The sequence below is a fragment of the Drosophila nasuta genome, chromosome X (genome assembly GCF_023558535.2).
Source record: "Drosophila nasuta strain 15112-1781.00 chromosome X, ASM2355853v1, whole genome shotgun sequence".
Taxonomy (NCBI): Eukaryota; Metazoa; Arthropoda; class Insecta; order Diptera; family Drosophilidae; genus Drosophila; species Drosophila nasuta.
This window is the reverse complement of record NC_083459.1, coordinates 13,984,581-14,008,001: the sequence shown is the minus strand read 5'-3', so window position 1 is coordinate 14,008,001 and position 23,421 is coordinate 13,984,581. Positions and strand designations below refer to the sequence as shown.

General features: G+C 36.7%; 1 protein-coding gene across 2 annotated transcripts; it reads left to right on the top strand.

The window, feature by feature from the left end:
- Positions 1-376: 376 nt before the first annotated feature.
- On the top strand, positions 377-22,465 carry LOC132795413 (phospholipid-transporting ATPase ABCA1). Of its 2 annotated transcripts, none has more exons than XM_060806108.1 (14): positions 377-994; positions 10,318-10,701; positions 10,760-10,902; positions 10,966-11,049; positions 11,404-11,544; positions 12,090-12,229; positions 12,300-13,306; positions 13,369-13,489; positions 14,245-14,435; positions 14,497-14,834; positions 15,086-15,759; positions 16,361-17,646; positions 19,094-19,799; positions 20,916-22,465. In XM_060806108.1, the coding sequence occupies exons 2-14, from the start codon at positions 10,406-10,408 to the stop codon at positions 21,789-21,791; spliced, it is 6,003 nt and encodes a 2,000-aa protein (XP_060662091.1). In that variant the 5' UTR covers positions 377-994; positions 10,318-10,405; the 3' UTR covers positions 21,792-22,465. The 2 variants fall into 2 exon arrangements, with proteins under 2 accessions (XP_060662091.1, XP_060662090.1); XM_060806107.1 differs by having other exon boundaries at positions 377-999.
- The last annotated feature ends 956 nt before the right edge of the window (positions 22,466-23,421 follow it).

The window sequence follows — 23,421 nt, the reverse complement described above, 5'->3', positions numbered from 1 at the left end:
AGAGAGTAGAATAGAATAGCTAAAGAAGAGGTTTAATATAGGGTATTAGCTGACCATATAGGAAATGATGTTGCAATTAAGTCCATGCAACGCATAGACGACATGTTAATTAACTTTTCTCCCTTTTCTACCAATTTTTGTATTTTGGTAAATGCGGCACGCAACGAAAAATACAGTTAGAACCGATCACGGAAGAGTTCAGCGCGCTGTTGCACTCCCCAAAAGAGTTGGAAAGAGAGCGAACGATCGATCGTTCGAATTCGAATTGTCGACGTTAACAACAACGTCGCTGCTGCCGGCGACGCTACCGCCGCCGCCGCCGCTGCGTGGAATTAAATAATTTTCCGTAAGCGCGCTTTGTGAAGCTCAGTTCAGTTGCGGCCAGCGTTGTCAACGGACGTCTCTTCAAAAAGCTTTCGATAGCGCGAGCTTACGAAAACCAAAAGCACAAACAGCAGCAAAAAACAAAAGACAAAAGACCAAAAACAAACGCAAGCGCAAGCGCAACGGCTAAAAGCACAAAAAGAAGAAGAAGCTCACGACGCAGCAGCAGTCGCGCAGTAGCAGCAGCAGCAACGGCAGCAGACCAAACAAGAAGTGAACAGAAGAGATGCAAATGCAAAGTAAACAACGCTGAAGAACAACAACAAAACTACTGTGCGTGTCCGTATGTGCGTGTGTCACTTCGTTCGCGCGTGTTGTGTGTGTGTGTGTGTGCGTGTAACGAAAGTAAAAATTGATGCCCGAAAAGCGAAATTACCAATAACCGAAATACCATTAAAAGCAAACTAAACAAAAGCAATAACAACAAAAAGTAAGAAGAAACAGAAGAAGAAGAAGCAACAGCAGTGGCAGCAACAAGCCAAAAATCGTGTGGCATATTTTTTTTTTGATTTTTGTTTTTGTGTGTCATTTTGTGCAAAGTGCTAAAAAGTGAATTTGAAATATCAAATCGGCGCCGCAGCAGCAACAACAACAACAACAACAGCAACAGGTGAGGTAAGTTGCTGCAATTGCATTTAATACAAGTTTGGCCAACAAACACACAAAACAACACTAACGAGTGCAACGAAATTGTCCAAAAACAGTCAGCCGCGCAAGCTTTGATTAAAAGCTTTTGCGGTCTCAGACAAGTCTCTCTGCAGTCCATGTGTCCTCAACGCGACAGCTGTTTTAATCGCTTGCTATATCGCTTTCAACTTGATTTTGCATACCCTGCACGCCCATGTGACCATTGAAGGGTTTCATAGCAATGAGCCTGCGATTGTCAAATTTCATTACTTTGATATGTATGTATGTATGTCTGTCTGCAGGCTTCTATCGCACTGCTTGCTATTACTACAAAATACACTGCTTGCACAACAAGTACACATGTTAACACATCTGTGTTTGTTGTGCCTTTGTGTGGATAAACTTCTCTTGCACTCCGTTTACACGGTATCTGCTGGCCGCATTAGTTGCTTTTCGATTTCTTGGCACGTTGCAGTTGTTATTGTGATTGCTATTGTTATTGCTGTGTAGTAGTTGGCTTATTTTGCCGTCTGTATGTGAAGGGCCCCCAACAAAGAAACGAAAAGTAACAAAACAATGCTCTCAAAAGAAAGTGAAAACTAATCGAAAAGCAAAACAAAAGCAAACCGCATAAACTATATAGTAGACTATATATGTATGTACATATGTATAGTAATTGCTGAATAATGATTCATTAACTGCGCTCATTAGAAATGTTATTCAATATGCAAAAACAAGTTGAAACATTTGCATTGGCAGCGATCACAGTATTATAATTTTAATCATACCAAGAATTCGACAATTGACGTCTTATGCCATAAGAAGGCATAAATTAGACAAGTGCAGCTTTGATTATTCAACGTAATCTGATATACATAAGTTTCATTTATTAATCTTTCGTTGGAAGTAAATCTAGTTTCTAAGAATAAATATTAATTTTTCATATAATAATATTTATTTTATTTATATAATTAGTTTTCTCTATTTTATTGTTTATTGCTCCGATTCAAATACAGCTTTAATCCGGTTCGTCTGCTACACAAGATTAATGCTCTAACTTGAATATTGCTTCCTATGTACTTGGTTTTTTTTAACTAATGTTTTTGAGTAACACAAGATTCATTGTTTGGTTAGCTCTCCAAATAATTCGTCATATCAGAGAGCAAGCAGTGCATTTAGCGCTACCATTTGAATGTGCAGCGCTGCCAACCTGGTCACTAAATTCTTTAAATTTGTCAAGCTGTACAATTTAATATCTAAATATGAATGCATATATTACAGATTATCGCATGTGAGCGATCTACTCGTTTTTTTTTTTGTACATATCACAGCCGAGGTAGTAGCTTAATTGCATTTCGATTGTGACCTTGCAACTTGCTGAGCAGGTTGAAGAGAATTAAAAAGCGAGAAGCACAATAAACAAATAAAGATAAAGTGCAAAAAATAAAAAGATACAGCTCAGCAGCATTTCCTATGCAGACAGCGGCTTAAATGTGTATAAATAAAACCGAATGCGCGATATAGTTTAAAATTAAATTCGAGTATATAATAAGTATGTTATATATGTATGTATATTGTTTTGGAATTTATAAATAGTAAAGACGCGCTACCAAGTTACCAACTTGATTCGTTGTGGTCTAGAGCTCTGTCTTTAGTTAGTGCCAACTCATGGTGACGGGTGCAAGAACACGACATTATTGTTAATCGGATTGCTTATAACAAAAAAAAAAAAGACAATCACAGACTATATACTAATATACTATACATGTTACTTAGAGTAAGTAGAGGCGAGAGTTCAGAGAGTTGTTGTACGACGACAGGCATGTAAATTTAAGTGGGGGGATAATAATCAAAATAAAAACGCATTATATGAAACACGTATTTGTTGTCGTACTCGAAGTCAGTCTCCGTCTCCGTCTCCGTCGCAGTCTCTGTCCCAGCCCAGACTCGTAATACTGCTCGCAATGAAGGGAATTTGGGCTGAGGGGAAACGAGTTTATTGGATGCCTTGCGACAAACGAGTTTTCTATTTATTTACTTTGATATTTGTATATTTGATATACTACCAACTTAGTAGCTAATACTTACATATAACTCTCCCTCTCCCTCTCTCTCTCCCTCTCTCTCTTCTCTTCGCTTCGCCCCTCTCTGATTACCGAGTCTATAATTTTTTTGCACTTTTTGTTGAATTAGTTTCTATAGCCAGTTAGCAGCAAACTCATGGCCAAGGTCGTTGTATGTACATATGTACGTCTAATGCTTTGTGGATTGCTATTGATTGACTGCTAAAAGCACTTCTCAGACATTTATTAGTCTTCTTCTTGTTGTGTTGTCTCTTCTTCTCCGGCTCAGAACACTTGCGAAAATCTGTCGCCTCGCTTTGTTGTGTTTACGACTCCGCTTAACAGATAAATATTAAACATATTTTTATTGTTTTGTGGCGGCTTCTTGGGGGCGTGAACAATGCTCAAGGTGGTTTTCTTATCGCACAACTATTTGCCACATTTTTCTGGGTCGTTTGCTACAACTGAACTGATAATTGCCTGAGGTCGATGGCAACCTCACGTCACGTCACGTAGCTTTGTCTCTTAGACCGGTAGAAATACTTTCTAGAGATCAGCGTGATGTGAAGTGTGACTTGAGTGTGTCATGCACAGAATACTTTACAGGGTATAACAATAGACGGAAGAATAGAATAGAACTTCACTATTTGTCACTGCTCATGCTTCGCTTGGTAAGATTCTTATCCGACAGAATCATTTGTTTATGGTCGAGAATATTCGGCAAAACACCCTAAAGAATAAGATATATCTCTGATTGATATATTTTCGGAATGCTAAAGAAAAAATTAATCGCTTGGTATTTGATAGAATTTACTTTTTGAGTAACTTTAAAGTTGTGTCTATTTTTCATAGAATTTTTTACTCTGATCTCTGATTGATATATTTGAAAACATATTCTTTGCTCTTGTAAAATATAAATTTAAAATAAAGTTTTTCTTAGAGAAAATTTCAATTTGTGTCTATTATATCATGGAATCTTTTACTATTATCTCTGATTGATATATTTGAAAGCATATTCTCTGCACTTGTAAAATCTAAACATACATATTAAATAAAGTATTTTTTTTGAGTGGATTTCTCTTCTTGCTTGTTTCTGTTCGCTCTACAATCTCTGGAACTATAATGAGTAAAGATATGACATTTGTTATGAAACTTTCGAATAATATTGTTTTTCGAAATGTTTGTTTTTCATTCCTAATTGAATAATCAATTTTGGCTTGTATTAAATTTCTCCCATGCAAACTGCTTCCCATGTAATCTAAGAATTCGCCAATTCTAAATGCATCACGAAGTTGTGCTATAATTGCCTGACCTTATGCAAGACATTCGTGCTGTGTTGGGGAATAGATTGATATTTTACTTGGAAGCAACAAAGTTTGATGCGCTTGCTTAAATACTCTTTATGTGTTTTCTTATCGTCGTTATTGTTGTTGTTGTTGTTTAATGAGATCTAACACTTTCGATTTACTTTGGTTGATGACTGCGACCGCCCAGCAAAACACGCTGAGCTGTCTGTCAGGCGAAGGCACGAAATCTTTGAAGATTGCCTCTGGAAACTAATTTGAATTAATTAAAATCTCTCAGTTCGCCGAAAGGCGTAATGAAGAGTTCCCCTTCTCAGTGACAACAGGTTCGGCATTTGATGGATACTTGAACCCAGCGATTAGCGACTAACTAAACACTTGCATACCCTATAATATATTGCGGGAGTTGAATATACTTTTAAAATATGCAATTTTCAATTTCATATGCATAAAGTTGAACTACCTTTTGCTTGTTTGGATATGGGATAGGGTATTTGCTTAGTCTTTATGTGTGTGATTTGTGTGCTTAATGTGTTTTGCTTTGCTTTGCGAATGTGCGAGTAGTATTTTAATTAGTCTAAAGCTTTAAATTTAACTCGTAACTGGCAAGTGAAAGAAGCGACAGTAATTATAGAAGATGTGGTCGTAAATCAACCGTGTGTTCGGCTGTGTGTTGCACTTGAAACTCTGGTAAAAGAAACAGTTGTGGATTACATGCTTCATTGGCCACAAAAAGTTCTGTGCGTATGTCTGTGTTTTATACCCACTTCTCATAGGACAGAAGGGTATTATAATTCGTTGGTCAATTTGTCCATATACATATTTCTCATTGCACTTATTATTTCAATATGCCATATAAATATTTTGTAATATTTCAGTATTTTTGTGAATCGTATTTAGACTGAAAACTCTGAACTTTTTGCGATGAGATAAAATACTATACCATATAATGGTATATTAATTTCTTATACTATTCTAAGAATTATACCGCAAGGGTAAGATACTATACCGATATACTATAAATATATTTCGGTATATTTATGTATTTTTCGGTATATTATTTTTGTTATATTCTTAAATAAAATACTTGTGCGATATACCATATATATATTTCAATATTTTTGAAGTATATAGATTTGTTTTGCACCGTTTTGCTCTAGCGAGTATCTTAAAGTCAAGCACACTCTAGTGTAGCTTTCTTGTTTGTTTTTTCTATTCAAGAACTCAACCAAAAACCGCAGAGATTCCATTCAACTGGAACTGGAACTGGAAATGAGGCTGAAACTGGCAATTGGAAACTCAATACCTATAACTCTTTGCAACTCTCGGGGAGTCTTTTGTATGATCGAGCTTTACTTTTTATGTACGTGCTGTGACTGTCTAATTGACAAGTGTGATCTTTCTCACAGATATACATACATATATAGAGGCTTATATATGTATGTACATGCATAATATATGCCGATAATGTGACGTCTTCTTTCTTCCGCATGCAAAATGGTTGTGTTAATTATCACAAGCAATTGTTTTCTGTATCTCAATTGTTGCCGTTGTCAGCAGGGCTCTTTGCATGTAATTCATTAGCATTACTTCATTATATACCTACGTGTCTGTGATTTGCCAGATAAATGGGAAAGTCTGCTCGACATATCCCAAAAACTGCGCTTGAAAACTATTTGATTGATAAAGCAGATCAAGTTAAGTATTTCGATATTAATTTTCATTATCTTTACGAATAGATTTTGCTGACAAGTTATCTTCCACCTTTTCATTAGCATTTCTTAATCACGATCATTTAAATTGATTTGAATTATGATAATGAGCTGCTGAATTGTTAAACATTTTTAAATAGTAGATTTAGTAGATTTATTTTTTAGAATTTTCTAATCGTTTTCTTATAAAAAATCAAGATTTAGTACTTGGAATTTTTATATGAAAAGCCTAATGTTAGAAAACACATCTTGATTTTAAGAACATTTAATATAAGACTCCAGTTCGTATTAAAAAGCAAATAAAAAAATATATTTTTATAAGTAGTTCTTTTTTTTTATTTCTTTACTTACTAATTTCTTCAAGACTTTCTTTCACATCTCACATCCAAATTAATTTTGCCAATTATCTGATCGATTATCGTTGATCATCTGTGATCTCGTTTCTTGGCACTCGCCAAGGCGAAGACTATTTGTGTTGCGTTGCGTTATCAGGTTAACAACTGATAATGCATTATACTGTTGACATAGATTCAGCATAGAAATAAATATGTTGTTATTACATGCGAATACGAATATAAACAAATGATCGCAAGTGGGGCGAGCGATCGTTCGTTAATGGATCAATGAAATGCTCGCTTATGTCGTCACATGTCATTAGCTTGTGTCATTTGAATGAGAGCAACATCGAGTTGCACTTGTGTGTGTTGTTCAACTGGTTCAGAGATTGCAGCCTGCGTTTAATGCAGTCAGTTTAACGTACGATTTCGCAACTTTTGATCAAAGTGATCGCAGCTGCTTAAGAAAGATTTCATCAGCTCTGGCGAGAGTGCTGAAACTCATAATTTTAGATTATTATATATAATATATATTTATATTTTTATATAATATAATTTGTTAGAGAAAAAAGCGATAAATAATGCAATAAATCAAAGAGTGTTCCATACAGAAATAGATCAAATACAATCGATCATTAATCTGCAACTTGGAAGTGACTTGAAGATCTATAACATAATCGAAATAGTATTTTATGAATATTAGATATATGATTTAGCGATTAGGCTAAGCTTGAGCGCATTTAATATAAAATCGCAGAATAGTAATTGATATCAAATATAATCATAAATAATTGTCTCAACTCTATATAACTGCATTATCAAATTTTAAGACAGTTTAAGGCGTTGCCCCCAAAAACGATGACGTTGCAAGTGTTGCAAATGTGTGGATGCTTGCCTTGTAATCAATAGCTAATTGTTTTTTAGCTGATCTTAACTCTTGAGTTCTTGATGAGCAGCTGTGCTGTGCTGAGAATAAGTCAAGGAAAAGCCTTGTCCCAGTGTCAATGGCATAGATAAAAGTCGACACTCGACATTCGGCATTCGGCATTCGATGTGCGATCTGCGATCGTCGATCTGCGATCGTCTAGCAATCGCAAGTTGTACAATTTTATACTCGTCGTACAATTCTTTTGTCTACGCTGCGAGACAAGTTAGAACATGACAAGACAGTTTTAAATCAAGTCGCAATCATGTCTTTATCGAACTTTGTAACCGATCGCAGTAGAAGCTTGTGTAGACTTTACACAGTGTAGACATTTCGTAGAGTGTCGATTGCCTAGAAAAGAGCGAAGAAAATGAAAATGAAAAAAAAAACCCCCAACCAGTTGGTATCAAAAGTCACAAGTCAAGATTTGCATATGCACGTCAATTTACGATTGGCATTAACTGGTTTTTAGTTCTCACTCTCTCATATTTTATATTGAATGATCGACCCTCTGGCAATAAATCTTGCGAAATCAGTTTTAGGCTGGCTCATCATGATTGCAAACTATAACTGAACATTCAGACGGATTAAAAATTCGATTGCGAAAGAAATTCTAATTCTGAAGTCACTTGACAAGCATTCATTTCAAAATTATTTAAAAAATATATATAAATATATAAATCCAGTTTATTTTAATGATGCCGTCTACGTTGCTTTTGTTCCTATTTTGAGCGTGTTTATTTTTATTTTTATTGCAGACTTGAAACATTTATTTTTGTATTAAGCTTTTTGCTCTTTCTTAAATTAGGAATTAATTCAAAATTTAATATAAATAAATTAATGATAATTCCAGTTTATTTGCTGCTATTTCTTCTATTATTGATTACTTTGATTTAGATAGAGATTTTTGCCCTTATTTTGTTCCAAATGTAAAACAAGAAAATAATTCATAATTCCAGTTTATTTTTGCTCATTTTTCTTATATAATTGATATATTTAATGTTATTTGAAGTTTTGTTGCTTTTCCCATTTGACTGCACTCTTTATATCAAAATAAATAAATGATAATTCCAGTTTATTTGCTGTTTTTTTATTATTGATCAGCATTATTTTTGACTGGATTTTTGTTGCTTTTCCCATTTTACTGCATTTCTATTGTTCTATTTTAGAGCATGTTTATTTTTATTTATATTGCAGACTTGAACAATGTATTTTTATATTAAACTCTTTCCGAAATTAGCAATCAATTCAAAAATTAATACAAATAAATTAAATGATAATTCCAACTCAGCATTATTTTATTTGAATATGATATATTTGCTTTTCCGATTTTAGTGCATTCATTTCATGATTTCTTCTTGATTTATTAATTTGAGTGATTATTGAAATATATGCAGAAATAAAGCGACATTTTTAAGCTGCTTAAAGCTATCGCAGCTTAATTCGTTGAATGCGGAAAATGTTTGCTTAAGACATCGAAATGTCACTGAGTTTGTTTTAACATAGGAGACGAGGGAAACGAATGTTTCTGTTAATCACAGAGATGTGGAAGTGTTTCTTTGATTCAAGGTGAACCGCCAGCTGATCAGTTGTTGCTCTCGCAATTAGCGGATATCAATTAAAAGCTGAGGAAAGTCAACAAAGAGACGAGACGAGATGACGTCGCAACATCGCTTCGCATTCCCACAGTCATGACAAAGTGGTGATAAAACATTCCCGCATAAAGAGCATAAACAACATAAAATAGACGGCAGACAACACATCATCTCAGGGTTCTCACACGTCACGCGCAATTATCGCAAATACTTGAGAATCTATTAACGCCTGCTTTTGCGCTTTGGTGGCCCAAACTCGACCCAACTCGGCTTTAACCACGAGCGCAGCGTGGTCACAATCGGGCCCAAAACGGGGGCGCACCGCTTAAAAGATTAAACGATCATTATGTTGATAGTTCGGATTTAATATTTCCGCATTTGACAGCTGCATCTTGGTAGAGGAAACTGCGAGTTGTTATTGTTGTTGTTAGGCGATTAAAAATGCAAGTTGACACAGCTGATTAGCAGCCGCATTACGTATACGCAGTGTGTGGTGCAAACCTGTTTGTTGGCGCTTCGCCAACTATTTCCTAGCGCTGCTCGACTAACCAGTTACTCTGTAAGCTTCGCTGATAGTTTATATAAAAATAAAATAGATAAAATTGACAAGAATTAAAAAATATATGGTTCATAAATAAATAAAAAATGGATTAATAAATTACTTATTAATGTAAAACAAAGATATGTTCAGATTGACATAATTTTCTTACAAATATTATTATCTTTAAAATGAAATGGTTATTTTTTATAAAAGTAAATTTCTATAGAAAAGTACTTATACAAATTATTATTTTAATGCAATAGATATATAGAAAAAACCTTAAAACTAGCAACATTTTAGTTTACTAATTATATATTACAAAAATATTTCTAAAATGTTTTCTTTTTTTGTCTTAAATTTAAATAAAATTGTGTAACTAATAAAATGTTTTTATAAAAGATTCTCAAAATGTATTTTATTCGATCCTTTTTTCTTTCTTTGTGACTGGTAAACTAAAACGTTTCTTTGTAAATACATAATAATGAATAGAAATTGTTGACTTATTGAACTCGTTTCCAGTTTTTAATTTTCCCACTCTTTCCATATACACGCTCTCGGCTTAGGAATTTGTACAGGGTATGCAGGAATGCTGCATTAAAAAGCGGCGGTTCAATAAATTCCTCTCAACTGCATTCGATAGACACAGCATTGTAGTTATTCTCGAATTAAGTGCATTTAGTGTAGCATTCACTAATAAATTAGATATTAAACTTTACACTTCGATCGTTTGGAAAATCGCGCAATTTCTTGGCAGCCTCAGACTTTAATCTTTACTTTATCAATTTGCAAACTAAACTAACTAACGAGCTAACCTTTTGTTTTTGTGCACAGCAACAACAACATGGCTAATTAATTGCCTGCAAACAGAAATCGTGTTGCATGCCGAAGCTTATTGAAGTTGATCATTATCACGATCACGATGTCCTTTGCGAGGAGCGAGGTGAGGGCATTGCTGCGCAAGGATCTGCTCGCGCTGTGGCGTCAGAAGGGTTTAACTCTGACGCTGCTGTTATTTCCGGTCCTCATCTTTATGCTGCTCTACATCATCCGGCTCAAGTATGACTCGCAACCGATCGACGCTTGTCAGTTTCCCACTCGCCTCCTCCCCACCAAAAATCAAGTGGTGCCCAGCGCATTTTCCTACATCTGCAGTCTGGAGAACAAGTGCCTGAAGACCGAACCCTACGAGGAGTACTCCAAATGGCAAGAAGCGCCGTAAGTTTGAACTCAGCATTTACCTTTTGCCGATTCAGATATTCTTGTTGCCCTTTAGTTTGCATTCTGTGATCGAGGTGATCAATGTGTTTGTGACCGACGATCGGTTGTACAATGCGGTCATCGAGTTGCCTGAGAAGGCGAACTTTGTCAGCGCTGTGACAACTCTGGTAACGAGCAGCCACTTTGACATCATCAGCAGTGAGTTTACAGAGTACTCGTATTTATTCCCAAGTTTATTCCTTTGTTTTTGCTTATCGTCAGGCAACATTAGTCAGATTGTTTCGCTGGTGCCACGCATCGAACGCTTGATGAACTACAGCTTCGATATCACAAAACTCTTTTCAAGTAAGTTACGTTATTTTATAAATTAAAAAAAGTTGTAAAATAAACGTTTAATTTTCAATTTTAATTATATTAAATTTCAGCTTAGAAATAAAAAGTTATTTATCGATTTTCATCTTGTTAAATTTCAACTTGGAATGAAAATCAATATAAATGTAATTTATCAAATAAAAATTAAAATTGTTTTGAATAGATTGTCAGTATATTTACATAAATACATTTGTATAAAGAAAATATATATTATGTGAGCGATTTTCTAACATGAGGTTTTCATTTGCTTCTTAAATTCGTCTTATTTTGTCAAGTTTACCCTTTTTCAGTTTTCCTGTTTTAATCTCAATACTTTTTACTTTTCAGATCGTGAGACTTTTGTCAAGTTTGGCATCTTGCTTTGCGGACATCCATTCCCCAGCACGGAAAGCATTCCGCTGGTCAACGATATACTCTACTCCGAGGACTTTAGCGAGGTCAACGATGACGAACTGCGTGCCATGCCAAGTGAGTAAAGAGCGTGCTAATAGTATAAATATAAAATATACCGAAATATACCAAAAATACTTACAAATTCATAAATATACCAAACAGTAATTGTTGATATATTGATATACTATTACATTCAAAATATACCAAATCAATATTCCAAAAATACTCAAAAATGCAGAAATATACCAAACAGTAATTGTTGATATATCGATATATTATATTAGTGCAATCAAAATATATCATATAATTATACCGAAAAATTAATTTTGAAATTTAGAAATATAGAAATATACCGAAAAGTTAATTTTGACATATCGATATACTATTATATACAAAATGTACCATTGAGTATAACCAGATTGTCAACTAAAGCAATATATTAGTTAAAATATAAATATATAATATTAATATAATGTAGAAATCAAAAACTCGAAAAGTATATTTGGTATGTCGGTTTGCTACTGCACTCGAAATATACCATTATGTATTAAAGTATTTTATGCCTTGTAAAATGAAAGCTCGATTAATTAGTTTCACATTTTTTGTAATCAAATTCACAGCTAAATATTGCAAGCGTTTATACCTGGATGTGACATCGACCAATCAGGGCAAGCTCACTTGGAATGTACTCAAGCCGATCATACAGGGCAAGATCTTGTACACGCCGCCCAATGCGGATACCGAAAGCATTGTGAAGTTTGTGAGTTGTCAGCTCAAATTGTAATTTCTTTTATACCTACATTAATTGCGTTACATTTATTGTTTTGCAGACCAACGCTACGTTTGAGGAACTGCAGCGGGTGCAGAAATTGGGCCATGCGGCGGCCGAGATCTTGAATAAGCTGCACACGAATGCAACCTTCCAGGAGGCCTTCGAGGGGCTGCTGAAGCTGGCGCGATCGCCGCTCGTCAAGAGCCTGGTGGGCGACGAGTTCGACATCGATGAAATCGAGCGGATTATGAACTATGTGCGGACCAATAAGCTGATACATCAGATACTCAACACGATCAGCGATCTGCTCGAGTGTCTCTCTGTCGATCGTTTCGAGGCGGTGTCGAGTGTGCAGGAACTGCAGCATCGCGCTTATGAACTGAATCAGGAGCGTCTCTTTCTGGCTGCGCTCAACTTTGAGAATGTGTCAGATAATGAGATTAGCTACAAAATTCATATGGACACGGAGAATACGCAGCCAACGTTTGAGAATAAGAATCGGTTCTGGTTCCCAGGACCAGCGGGCAGCATGCTTGTCGATCTCAAGTATCATCGTGGCTTTGTGCAGCTGAAGCAGCTCGTCGATCTCGGCATCATCAAGCACAAGCGTCAACAATTGGGACCAATTGAGTCGGAGCAAGAGTCTGAAGCGGAGGCAGCGGCACGTCCTCGGGTCACAGTGCAAAGTGTGGACGATGATCTCTTCGATGACGATGATGATGATGATTTTGGTTTCGATTCGAAGCCAGCGGAAACTACAACCGTAAATGCTTTAGCGGAGGCAACGACAACAATGCCACAATTAGATGAAGAGGAGGAGGCAGCACAGACAACCACTTCGACAGAACAAGTTGATGTTGGCACCACAATTAAACCGGATATTTTGGTGCTCTCCGACAGCGAGTTGCCGGATGTCCGCAGCGATCGTGTGAAGCGAGCTGGACTCCTCGATCTGCTGAGCAGCTTTGGCGGCGATTCCCCCGAGGCCAAGACCATCAAATTCGATGTCGATGACATGCAATTCTACACCAAACAGTTTCCCTATCCCGCCTATGCCAAGGATGAGTATGTTACAGCATTCTTAGAGTCCTTAGATTACACTTAATTAATCTCCTTTTTTTTTGCAGCTTTAAGCGTGGTCTTTATCTTTCGCAGGCGGTGCAAGTGGCCTATTGCCTTGGTCTCGTTATTGTCGTTGCCATTTGTGTGCGCGAACGCATTTGGATGCGAGAGAGTCGTAATAGCATGGTGAGTAAGTCGTCTGTCTGTCCGTCCGTCCACCTGTTTAAACACTCGGATCTCAGCAACCATTAACATATGGAGAACCAAATGTGTTTCTATAGATCACCATAATATAACTTAAATATCTTGCATAGTTGGCACATCAATAACTACAAATAATAATAAGTCTAGATACAACTCGTTTGGCGAGAAGAAGATAAGTTTATATCAGCTCTAATCAAAAAATTTACTTTTAATTCTATTAGGTGTCACAATAACAAACTGCACCGAGATGATAGATTCATAAAAATATTACTTGCAACATATTCAAGATAGTTGCCACTGAACTCGCTGCAGTTAAGCTAAATATATTGTCAGATTCTTTTTAGCCACAGTTATATTATTATACTTCTTAGTTAAATAGTTCACTCAATCAGCATAACGAGTTTTTAATGTTTTCTACAAAATTGAAAGCGCTTGATGAATTTTTATGATAGTTGTCACTAAATGGGATGCAGTTAAAGTGAATATAAATTGAATTTATTATTAGATATGCAAGAGCAATATTATTGTAATTGTTTAAGTTGAATAATGTACTCAATTAGAATATCGAGTTTCACATTTTTTATTTTCTGTCTTTTTGAGATATGGTAGCTGCAATTGAATTCAAGGCAGTTAAGCTAAATATAATATATGTTATTAAGCCCCTTTAGTCTTCTATAGGCAATAGAATGGGAATCAAATGTGTAGCTCTTCCTAATCATTTAACTTCAATCTTGCAGCTGATGCGTTCCATGGGCCTGCGAGCACACTCCGAGCTGGTTGCTTGGTCTCTGATGAGTTTCATGGAGCTGTTTGTGATCTTTGTGCTGATCAGCTTGGTGCTCTACTCTGGTGGAATTCTCGCCTATACCAATTGGTTCTTTATGATGTTCTATTGCCTAGTCTTTGGCGCTTGTCTCATATCATTCTGGTAAGCAGTTCTTTAATGAAATAAGTTCTTCTCTATATAAGGAAGTGTTTTTTCTTTTCAGTTATATGTGCTCCAACTTCTTTGTGTCTGCAAACATTGGTGCAGTGGCTGCCGCTTTGCTGTTCTTCATCACATTGTGTCCATACATTATTGTGCTGCTCTTCGATGCCAAGCTGAATCTCTTTGAAAGTTTTCTCGTTGATCTCTCCTTAACAACGGCCTTCGCCAAGGGCTGGAGTGAACTGATGCGCATGGAGTTGCAACAGCAGGGCTTGGGAGTCGGTCATCTCTTCCAGCTTGGTCCAGCTCGCAGTGAATGCGCCTTGTCCTTGCTGATGTTCGTGCTCAATATGTTCATCTATGCGGCTATTGGAGATACCTATCAGCGCTACAAGAAGAGTGAGTAATGAATGCCGTATTTCAAAGATAGATATGTACAGCTGTGTTCCTTACGATTTTGTTTTATATTACTTTTTATTCCACTTAGAAATCTATTTTTACTTTTAGTTTTGAGTAGTGGAATATATGATATTATAATTAAAGTATATCTAGTGAAATTTTATAATTTGTAGAATAACTCTTATTTTAATACAAAAATATGAAATATGTAATGATAATGCATTATCTGTATATTTTTGAAAACTCCACAGACAATTACAGATTTGTGCGTGTCACTCGAGCTCAACTGGACGCCAAGTTGGGCGCCTCGCTGCGAAGCGTGACCAAGATGTATGGCAACAAGTTCGCGGTGTCGAATCTCAGCCTGGACTTTGCACGCAACCAGGTCAGCTGCCTGCTGGGCAGAAACGGAGCGGGCAAGAGCACGCTGATCAAACTGCTCACGGGTCAAACGGTGCAGACGACGGGTCAAGTGTTGCTCGCTGGTGAGCATAATGTGGGCGTCTGTTGGCAGGATAACATCCTGATTCCAACGCTGACGGCACGCGAACATCTCGAGATGTATGCCCAGCTGAAGCTCGAGGCAGCTGGCAGCGCACAGGAGTGCGATCTGCAGCAGAAACTGTCGACAGCGGATCAGGAAGTGCGACGAACGCTGCAGAGTCTCAATTTTGGCAAATACGAGAACTATTTTGCCCATCAGCTGTCGGGCGGCTACAAACGGCGTCTCTGTGTCGCGATTGCATTCATTGCCTCGCCAAGTGTCGTCATCCTCGATGAGCCGTGCAACGGCGTCGATGCCAAGGCCCGCAAGGATATCTGGCTGCTGATCGAGCAGCTGCGCCAAGGACGCGCCGTCATCTTTGCCACACACTTCCTTGATGAAGCCAAATACCTGAGCGATGCGCTCTTCATCATGCAGAACGTAAGTTCAAAATATTTTCAGTCTTTTTATCTGTCTATATAAACATCTAAGTATCAGCAACTAAAATAGGGCTTTTCTGATTATGTTTTAAGGAATTGGATATTCTCTCACAATTCCAATGACTAATATCCGTATTTTTCAAGACGTTAACTTATAACTTGGCATACGGCTAAAGAGTGGGTTTTCATATTCAGTGTTAAAACAAATAAAAAGTAAAGGGTCTATTCCAGACAAATGTTTACTATAACATGAAACTGTCTTATGATAATGTATAAAATTCTATGTAATATAATTAATTTACTTTATTTTACATGTATTTCCTTTCTTTATAATTGTGTGTGGCAAATGGTCCATTGTAGTCAAGTCTTTCTTGATTATGATGATAATGATCAAAATTCGAATGCATACATACATATATTTATAATACTTATTTCTTCATATACTCTACCTAACCAAGATCAATATTTGCCAGTCAAATGTCGACTGTCACTTTCATGTGTCTTAAGACAGTTCTTCAAATGATCTATTCCTAAGATTACAATTATTTGGCTTTATTATAAACACTTTACAATAATTTTATCAATTTCCTTCTCCTCCTCAGGGCCGCATTGTGGCGCAGCACAGTCGGGACTCGTTGCAGCGCCTCTGCACCTCGGACTACAGCATTGAGATGCGTTGTCACGATGCCAGCGCCTCGTCCGCCATTGTGGAGCAGGCTCGACAGCTGCTCAAGGATTGTCAAGTGCTGCCCAGTTCGAGCCAGCAATCAGGAGCTCAACAGTTGATCATCAGCGCTAGTTATGCGCAGAATCTGACTCCGAGTGCTGTGAGATTCTTGGAACAGTTGCAGGCACAAGAATTGTCGGGCAACATAAGTGAGCTGTCGTTGAACAGCAGCTCGAGTCTGGAACAGGAGTTCGAGCAATTGAATCGCAGCATTGAAGCACACTCGTCAACAAATACACAACTGAACAGCAACACCAACAGCAGCAGCAGTAACAACACAATTGTCACGGGTCCCGCCGATGTGACTGAGCAAGCGCCCAGCAGTTGGTCACAATTCGTGCTGCTCATGGGGAAGAGACGTCGTCATCTTTGCCGCAACTATCGCCTGCTGCTCTACGTGCTGCTATTGCCGGCGATCTTTGAGCTGTTTGCCATGTGGTTCGTTAGCTATCGCCTCGAGGATGACTTCGATACCGTGTTGCCCCTCACACGTGCCCTCTATCCGCACTCCACACAACTTCTGAGTCGCCAGCGACTTGGCAAGTTCGGCGAACCGCTCTACGAACATCTGCGCAGCGACTGCGACTCGAGCTTCGAGTGCAACGAGTTCAACAACTCGCGTCAGGCATTCTACTGGGTACTCAATAGTCTCGACGAGTATCGAGAACGTCGCTATGGCGGCTACTCGCTGAATGGCAGCGGCGCTACGGTCTGGTATAATAACAAGGGGTATCATGCGATGCTCGCCTGGTTGAACGATCTCAATGCGCACATTTTGCGCACAACTATCAACAGCAGCGACTTTGAGTTGCGCACCTTCAATGAACCGTGGAAACTAGGATTTGCCGAGCTAAGCACGAGTTCGGTGCTGCGTCAGGCTGGCGACTCCTGCATGGTCTTCATTCTGCTTATCGCCTTTGGTCTCGTTGTTGCTGCTGGCTCCGTTTATCTCGTCAATGAGCGCGTCAATGGCGAGAAGCTGCAGCAGCGACTCAGCGGAGTGAGTGCCATCACCTATTGGCTGGTCGCCTTCGTCTGGGACTATCTGATCATGGTGCTCGCTCTGATCGTCTGTCTGGCCATTGTCTTCATCTTCAACATGCCCGTGTTCGTCGATCGACAGCAGCTCGCTGGAATTGTGGTGCTCTCGCTGATGTTCAGGTGATTCTTAGGCTTTATGTTATTGTTTTCCTATTGTTATCTAGTTATTCATCATATTCTGCATCTTTATTTATTTGTTTAATTCTCGACTTAAATTATTTTATAAATCTTTCTCTGTATCTTTCTACTCATCTGCATTTTCAAATTCATCTTTGAAATTCTTTTAGCTTAGTCCTTAAAACTTATTGATAGACTCATCGATTTATCTTTTGTAGTTCAATCTTATCAACTAGTTCTTTTTTTTTTTGCACTCTATCTGAATAATGTATGCATTAATTATTACTAATTTAATCTGGGAAAGTTTTATATTGCTTCGACTTGTTGTCCGCATCATCTAAATACTAAATGCTAAATACTAAATAGTATATACTAAATACTAAATAGTATATATTAAATACTAAATATTGAATACTACATACTAAATACTATTTATTAAATACTTAATACTTCATACTAAATACTAAATACTAAATACTAAATACTAAATACTAAATACTAAATACTAAATACTAAATACTAAATACTAAATACTAAATACTAAATACTAAATACTAAATGCTAAATACTAAATACTAAATACTAAATACTAAATACTAAATACTAAATACTAAATACTAAATACTAAATACTAAATACTAAATACTAAATACTAAATACTAAATACTAAATACTAAATACTAAATACTAAATACTAAATACTAAATACTAAATACTAAATACTAAATACTAAATACTAAATACTAAATACTAAATACTAAATACTAAATACTAAATACTAAATACTAAATACTAAATACTAAATACTAAATACTAAATACTAAATACTAAATACTAAATACTAAATACTAAATACTAAATACTAAATACTAAATACTAAATACTAAATACTAAATACTAAATACTAAATACTAAATACTAAATACTAAATACTAAATACTAAATACTAAATACTAAATACTAAATACTAAATACTAAATACTAAATACTAAATACTAAATACTAAATACTAAATACTAAATACTAAATACTAAATACTAAATACTAAATACTAAATACTAAATACTAAATACTAAATACTAAATACTAAATACTAAATACTAAATACTAAATACTAAATACTAAATACTAAATACTAAATACTAAATACTAAATACTAAATACTAAATACTAAATACTAAATACTAAATACTAAATACTAAATACTAAATACTAAATACTAAATACTAAATACTAAATACTAAATACTAAATACTAAATACTAAATACTAAATACTAAATACCAAATACTAAATACCAAATACTAAATACTAAATACTAAATACTTTATATAATAGTTATCCACCTATTTTTCGATGTAATCCTACATTTATGTATCGAAAACTATCTATTGTCCCTTTTTAATCTATATCTTTGTACTACAATTTAATCGCGTGTTCTCTTCACACAGCTTCGCCTGTGTGCCAGCCGTGCATGTGATAGAGAAGATCTTCAGCGACCCAAGCATCGCGATCGTTTCGATCTTCTGCGCCAACATCATCATTCCGCTGGTTACCATGGGCATTATTCTCATCCTAGGCGTGGTGGCCGAGGGCAGTGACTGGGACAGCTTGCGCCATGGGCTGAACAGCGCTTTCCTCGTCTTTCCACAGCACGCGTTGGGCGACGGACTGCTCGAGTTGTGCAAGAACTATATGGTGGCGATCGTCTTCAAGCGCTATGACATCGATTCCTACAAGCATCCGCTGGCCAGCGATCTGTTGCAGCGTCATTACACCGCGCTGGCTGTGGTGGGCGTGATTGGACTTGTGCTCAACGTGCTGATTGAGTGTCATGTGCTGACGCGTTGGTGGCAACAGCTTAGCAGCCAGCTCGACTGTCAGTATCGCAAAGAACTACAACGTCTTGGCCAACTGAAGATGGTCAATATCCAGAGTATCTACAAGAGCTGTGTGGGCGCCAATGAGGCGCTGCGTGTCGACAATCTGTGGCATGCCTATCGCCGTGGACGCTACGCAGTGCGGCACGTCAATTTTGGTGTGCAACACGGCGAATGCTTTGGGCTGTTGGGCAAAAATGGCGCTGGCAAATCGACCATATTCAAGCTGCTGACGAAACAGCTGCTGCCCGACATGGGACACATTCACTTTGAGCACGTAAGTTGCGCAGTCTTCACTCTAATTACTCTTATTCCTTCTGTCTGTCTGTCTGTCTGTCCGTAAGCATAAAACTTTAGATCTCCGAGACTAGCAGAGCTAGCGAATTTAAAATTGCTGACAATATTGCTGTGCAGTTTAGCTAACTAATAACTATAAATAAGATAGTTTAAATTTTCAATTGTATTGCCTATCTGTCCAAACATTTAATGATCTTGATATAGCAGACTTGAAAATGAAATTAACTCTTGTCAGTTAAGCTAACTAAAAATTATAGAATTTGAATGAAATTAGCTACAAGCGTCATTTTAATTCAAAATACTGGCCATTGTAAATGAAATAAATAAGACAGCATTAAACGATTATTACTTCTTAATAATTTAGATCGATAAGCATTAAATTGAATACATAATATGCCGAAAGAATACTTAAATATAATATACCAAATATAGAGTATATAGATATACTTCAATATAGAAAATATTGTATATACATATGTATGTATGTATAAATACCACTCTGATATATTTAAGTTTTTTTTTTTTTTTTGTATAATATCTCGCAATCAATTTTTCAATATGCCGATTACTGCATTTTGATAATTTTGTTCGACTAGCGTTTTATTGAATTCAATTAATATATACTCTATGGCATATTTTCTATGGAGTAGTATAAAGATATAATACTTTGGGTATATTTAAGTATTTTTTCTATATATTTTCTCGCGCACTCTCATTATCTTATTTTCTACTGTTATCCACAACAGCCCAGCTTCTCGTATTTCACTTTTTCAATATTAATATATTATATTAATACATTTTTATAATTTAGTTCGATTAGCATTTAATTTGAATACTTTTCGTATGAAGACTACAGTATATTTTTTTATGTATTGGTATATAGATATACTACATTCAGTGCATATTCGTATTTTTCTCGTATTTGATTTGTTCAATATTACGATTACTGAATTTAAATAATTTAGTTCGCATTCAAATCATTTGTACACTCTATGGTGTACTTTCTATGTAGTAGCATATAAATGTACTACTTTTAAGTATTATTTCGGTATTCTTGCACTCTCGATAACTTATTTTCCTCTCCCTTCCATAACAGCCCAGCCTCTCGTACTGCCCACAGACGAATCCCTTGGACCCACTCCTTACCGTGGCAGAGTGCATCCGTCTCTATGGGCAGCTGCGAGGCGTCAAACAGCTGGATGAGCTGCTGGAGCGCATACTCGAGACGTACGAGCTGCGCAGCTACCGCGACATCCAGGTGAAGCGACTGAGTGGCGGCAATCGACGCAAGTTGACGGTGGCGATCACATGCTGCGGCTACACACCGACGGTGCTGATGGATGAGCCAACGAGTGACATGGATCCGGTGACGCGTTCCTTTGTCTATCGCACCATCGAACAGCTGCTCGGAGCGCGTCGCGCTGTGCTGCTGACATCGCATTCGATCTCCGAGATTGAGCATTTGTGCCAACACGTTGCAGTGCTCAAGGATGGCCAAATCGTGGCCAGCAATACGCCCGCACAGCTGAAAGCGCAGCACGGTGGCTACTATGCGATCAGTTGCTTCTGTGCGCCCATCCAACAGGCGGCGATTGCGAAGATGTTGCCACAACGTTTGCCCGGCGCCATGGAGTTGCAGCACTATGCGCACAGCTTGCGGTTTCTGGCCAAGGTGCGGCAGGCGGGATCCACGCATCCGCATGGGCATCAACCAACGCTCTCAGAGCTCTTCGATGTGGTGCGCGAGATGTCGAACAGCTTGGAGCTGCCGGCGCACTTTGCCATCGGTCGGTGTCGCTTCGAGGCGGTCTTCGAGCGCATCCTCGACAGCTGTGAGGCAGCAACTACTGCGGCAACATCGGTGGCAACAACGAATGGCAACCATCAAGATCTGCCCAGCAAATCGCCGGCTGTCAGCGGCACCTTGGAGACGGGCTACACTCACTGCGGCTACGAGGAGACCTCCACTTAGTTTTCTTTTTCTTTCAATCAACTCTATTTTTTACTGTATAGACAAGATACGTTTTTTTTTTGCTGTCGATGTGTGTGATAAGATAGAACGCTTCAGGCCAGTGATAAGTTTATGTCAATCTCTCTCTCTTTATTTTTCTCTTGGGTGTTCTGTTAGCTGTAATCTTGAATTTCGGGTTTTTTACATGTTAGACGAATTTAGAGCTTTAAAACGAAATATTAGCTTAATATAAGTCATTCTGTATGTCGCCGGCAAGTGCAATGCAAAAAAGAAAACGAAAACGAAAAAACAATCATCAATTTAGCTCTCAACTTATGCATAGCATATTAAACAACACTAACTATTTGTATCCATGGAGTATCGAGCACAAAATGAGTTCACTGAATGCATTTCTTTCTGTTTTTTTTTTTATTATTATTTAGTTTGATTTTTATGCTATGGACGATTATCTCTCTTCCCAAGTATAAAGCACTCAAATTTGCTGCTTTTATACTATGGAAGATTTGATGGAATTATAAGTAATAATGCTGTTTGGGGAGTTAAGTATAATCATATATAAATCTTCGGATTAATCACTTTGATATCGTTATTGCCTAAGGGAGTATTAGTTTAACTAATTACGTATTTCAAACAAATTGTAATCATAATTGATGTAATAAACTACTTGAATTGAGCTTCATATGCTGTTATAAATATTCTATAAAAGACTCCAGCACAGCTTCAACGGAATTACAATTCGGTAAGAACAAATTTTTTAATACACTATAAATTATTTATTTTATATTATTAATTAAATAAACTTAACATATCCTTACGAATTGAATAAACTTAAGAATTTATAGTAATTGTATTCAATTCATAATAAACAAGTTTCGGAATGCAAATAGTATAATATATTCATTAAATTCATATTAACAGATAAAATTCAATGATTAAGTATAAAAGCCAACAAATTTGAGAGATGATTTAGAATTGGGTAAGAACATCTCCTTTTATGTGATTATTATATGAAATAATAATTAGGTTAATTGATAGATATCATTATGAACTGAATAAATTTTAGAATTTATGCAAATCATAAATATAAATTTAAATTAATGAATAACAAGATTCTTAAGTTGCAATTTGACAAATGTTTTTTAGAAATATCACCTAAGGAACTGAAAATATTAAATTCAGCTAAATAGTAACTTGGCACAAATCATTTTGATACAACTACTAAGTATGCATATAAATACATATACATTTTTATCAATTGCGGTAATTAAGAATACACAGAAGTCAAGCAAACAAGCAAAATATAAGAAGAAAAATGAAAAAGGTAAATGGTAAATGGTAGGATGGAAGCTGCGGAGTGGCAAAGTAAATGAATTGTTGAAGCGAAAACTTTGCGCACCGAATTTTTCATATTTAATGAAGCAGTTTGAAGCTTCAGTAATCCGAGTCCTTTTCCTCTCTCTCTCTCTCACTCGCTCACTCGCTCGCTTTGCGTCTATAGAAAAATGTAATTATACAAAATGGTGTAACATTAACTAAAACGTGCAATGAAAGCCGAGCTGCGAGTTCAGTGTTGCCAACTTTTAGAAGCTCGAAAATAGCAAAAAAAAAAAAACGGGAATAAAAACAAATA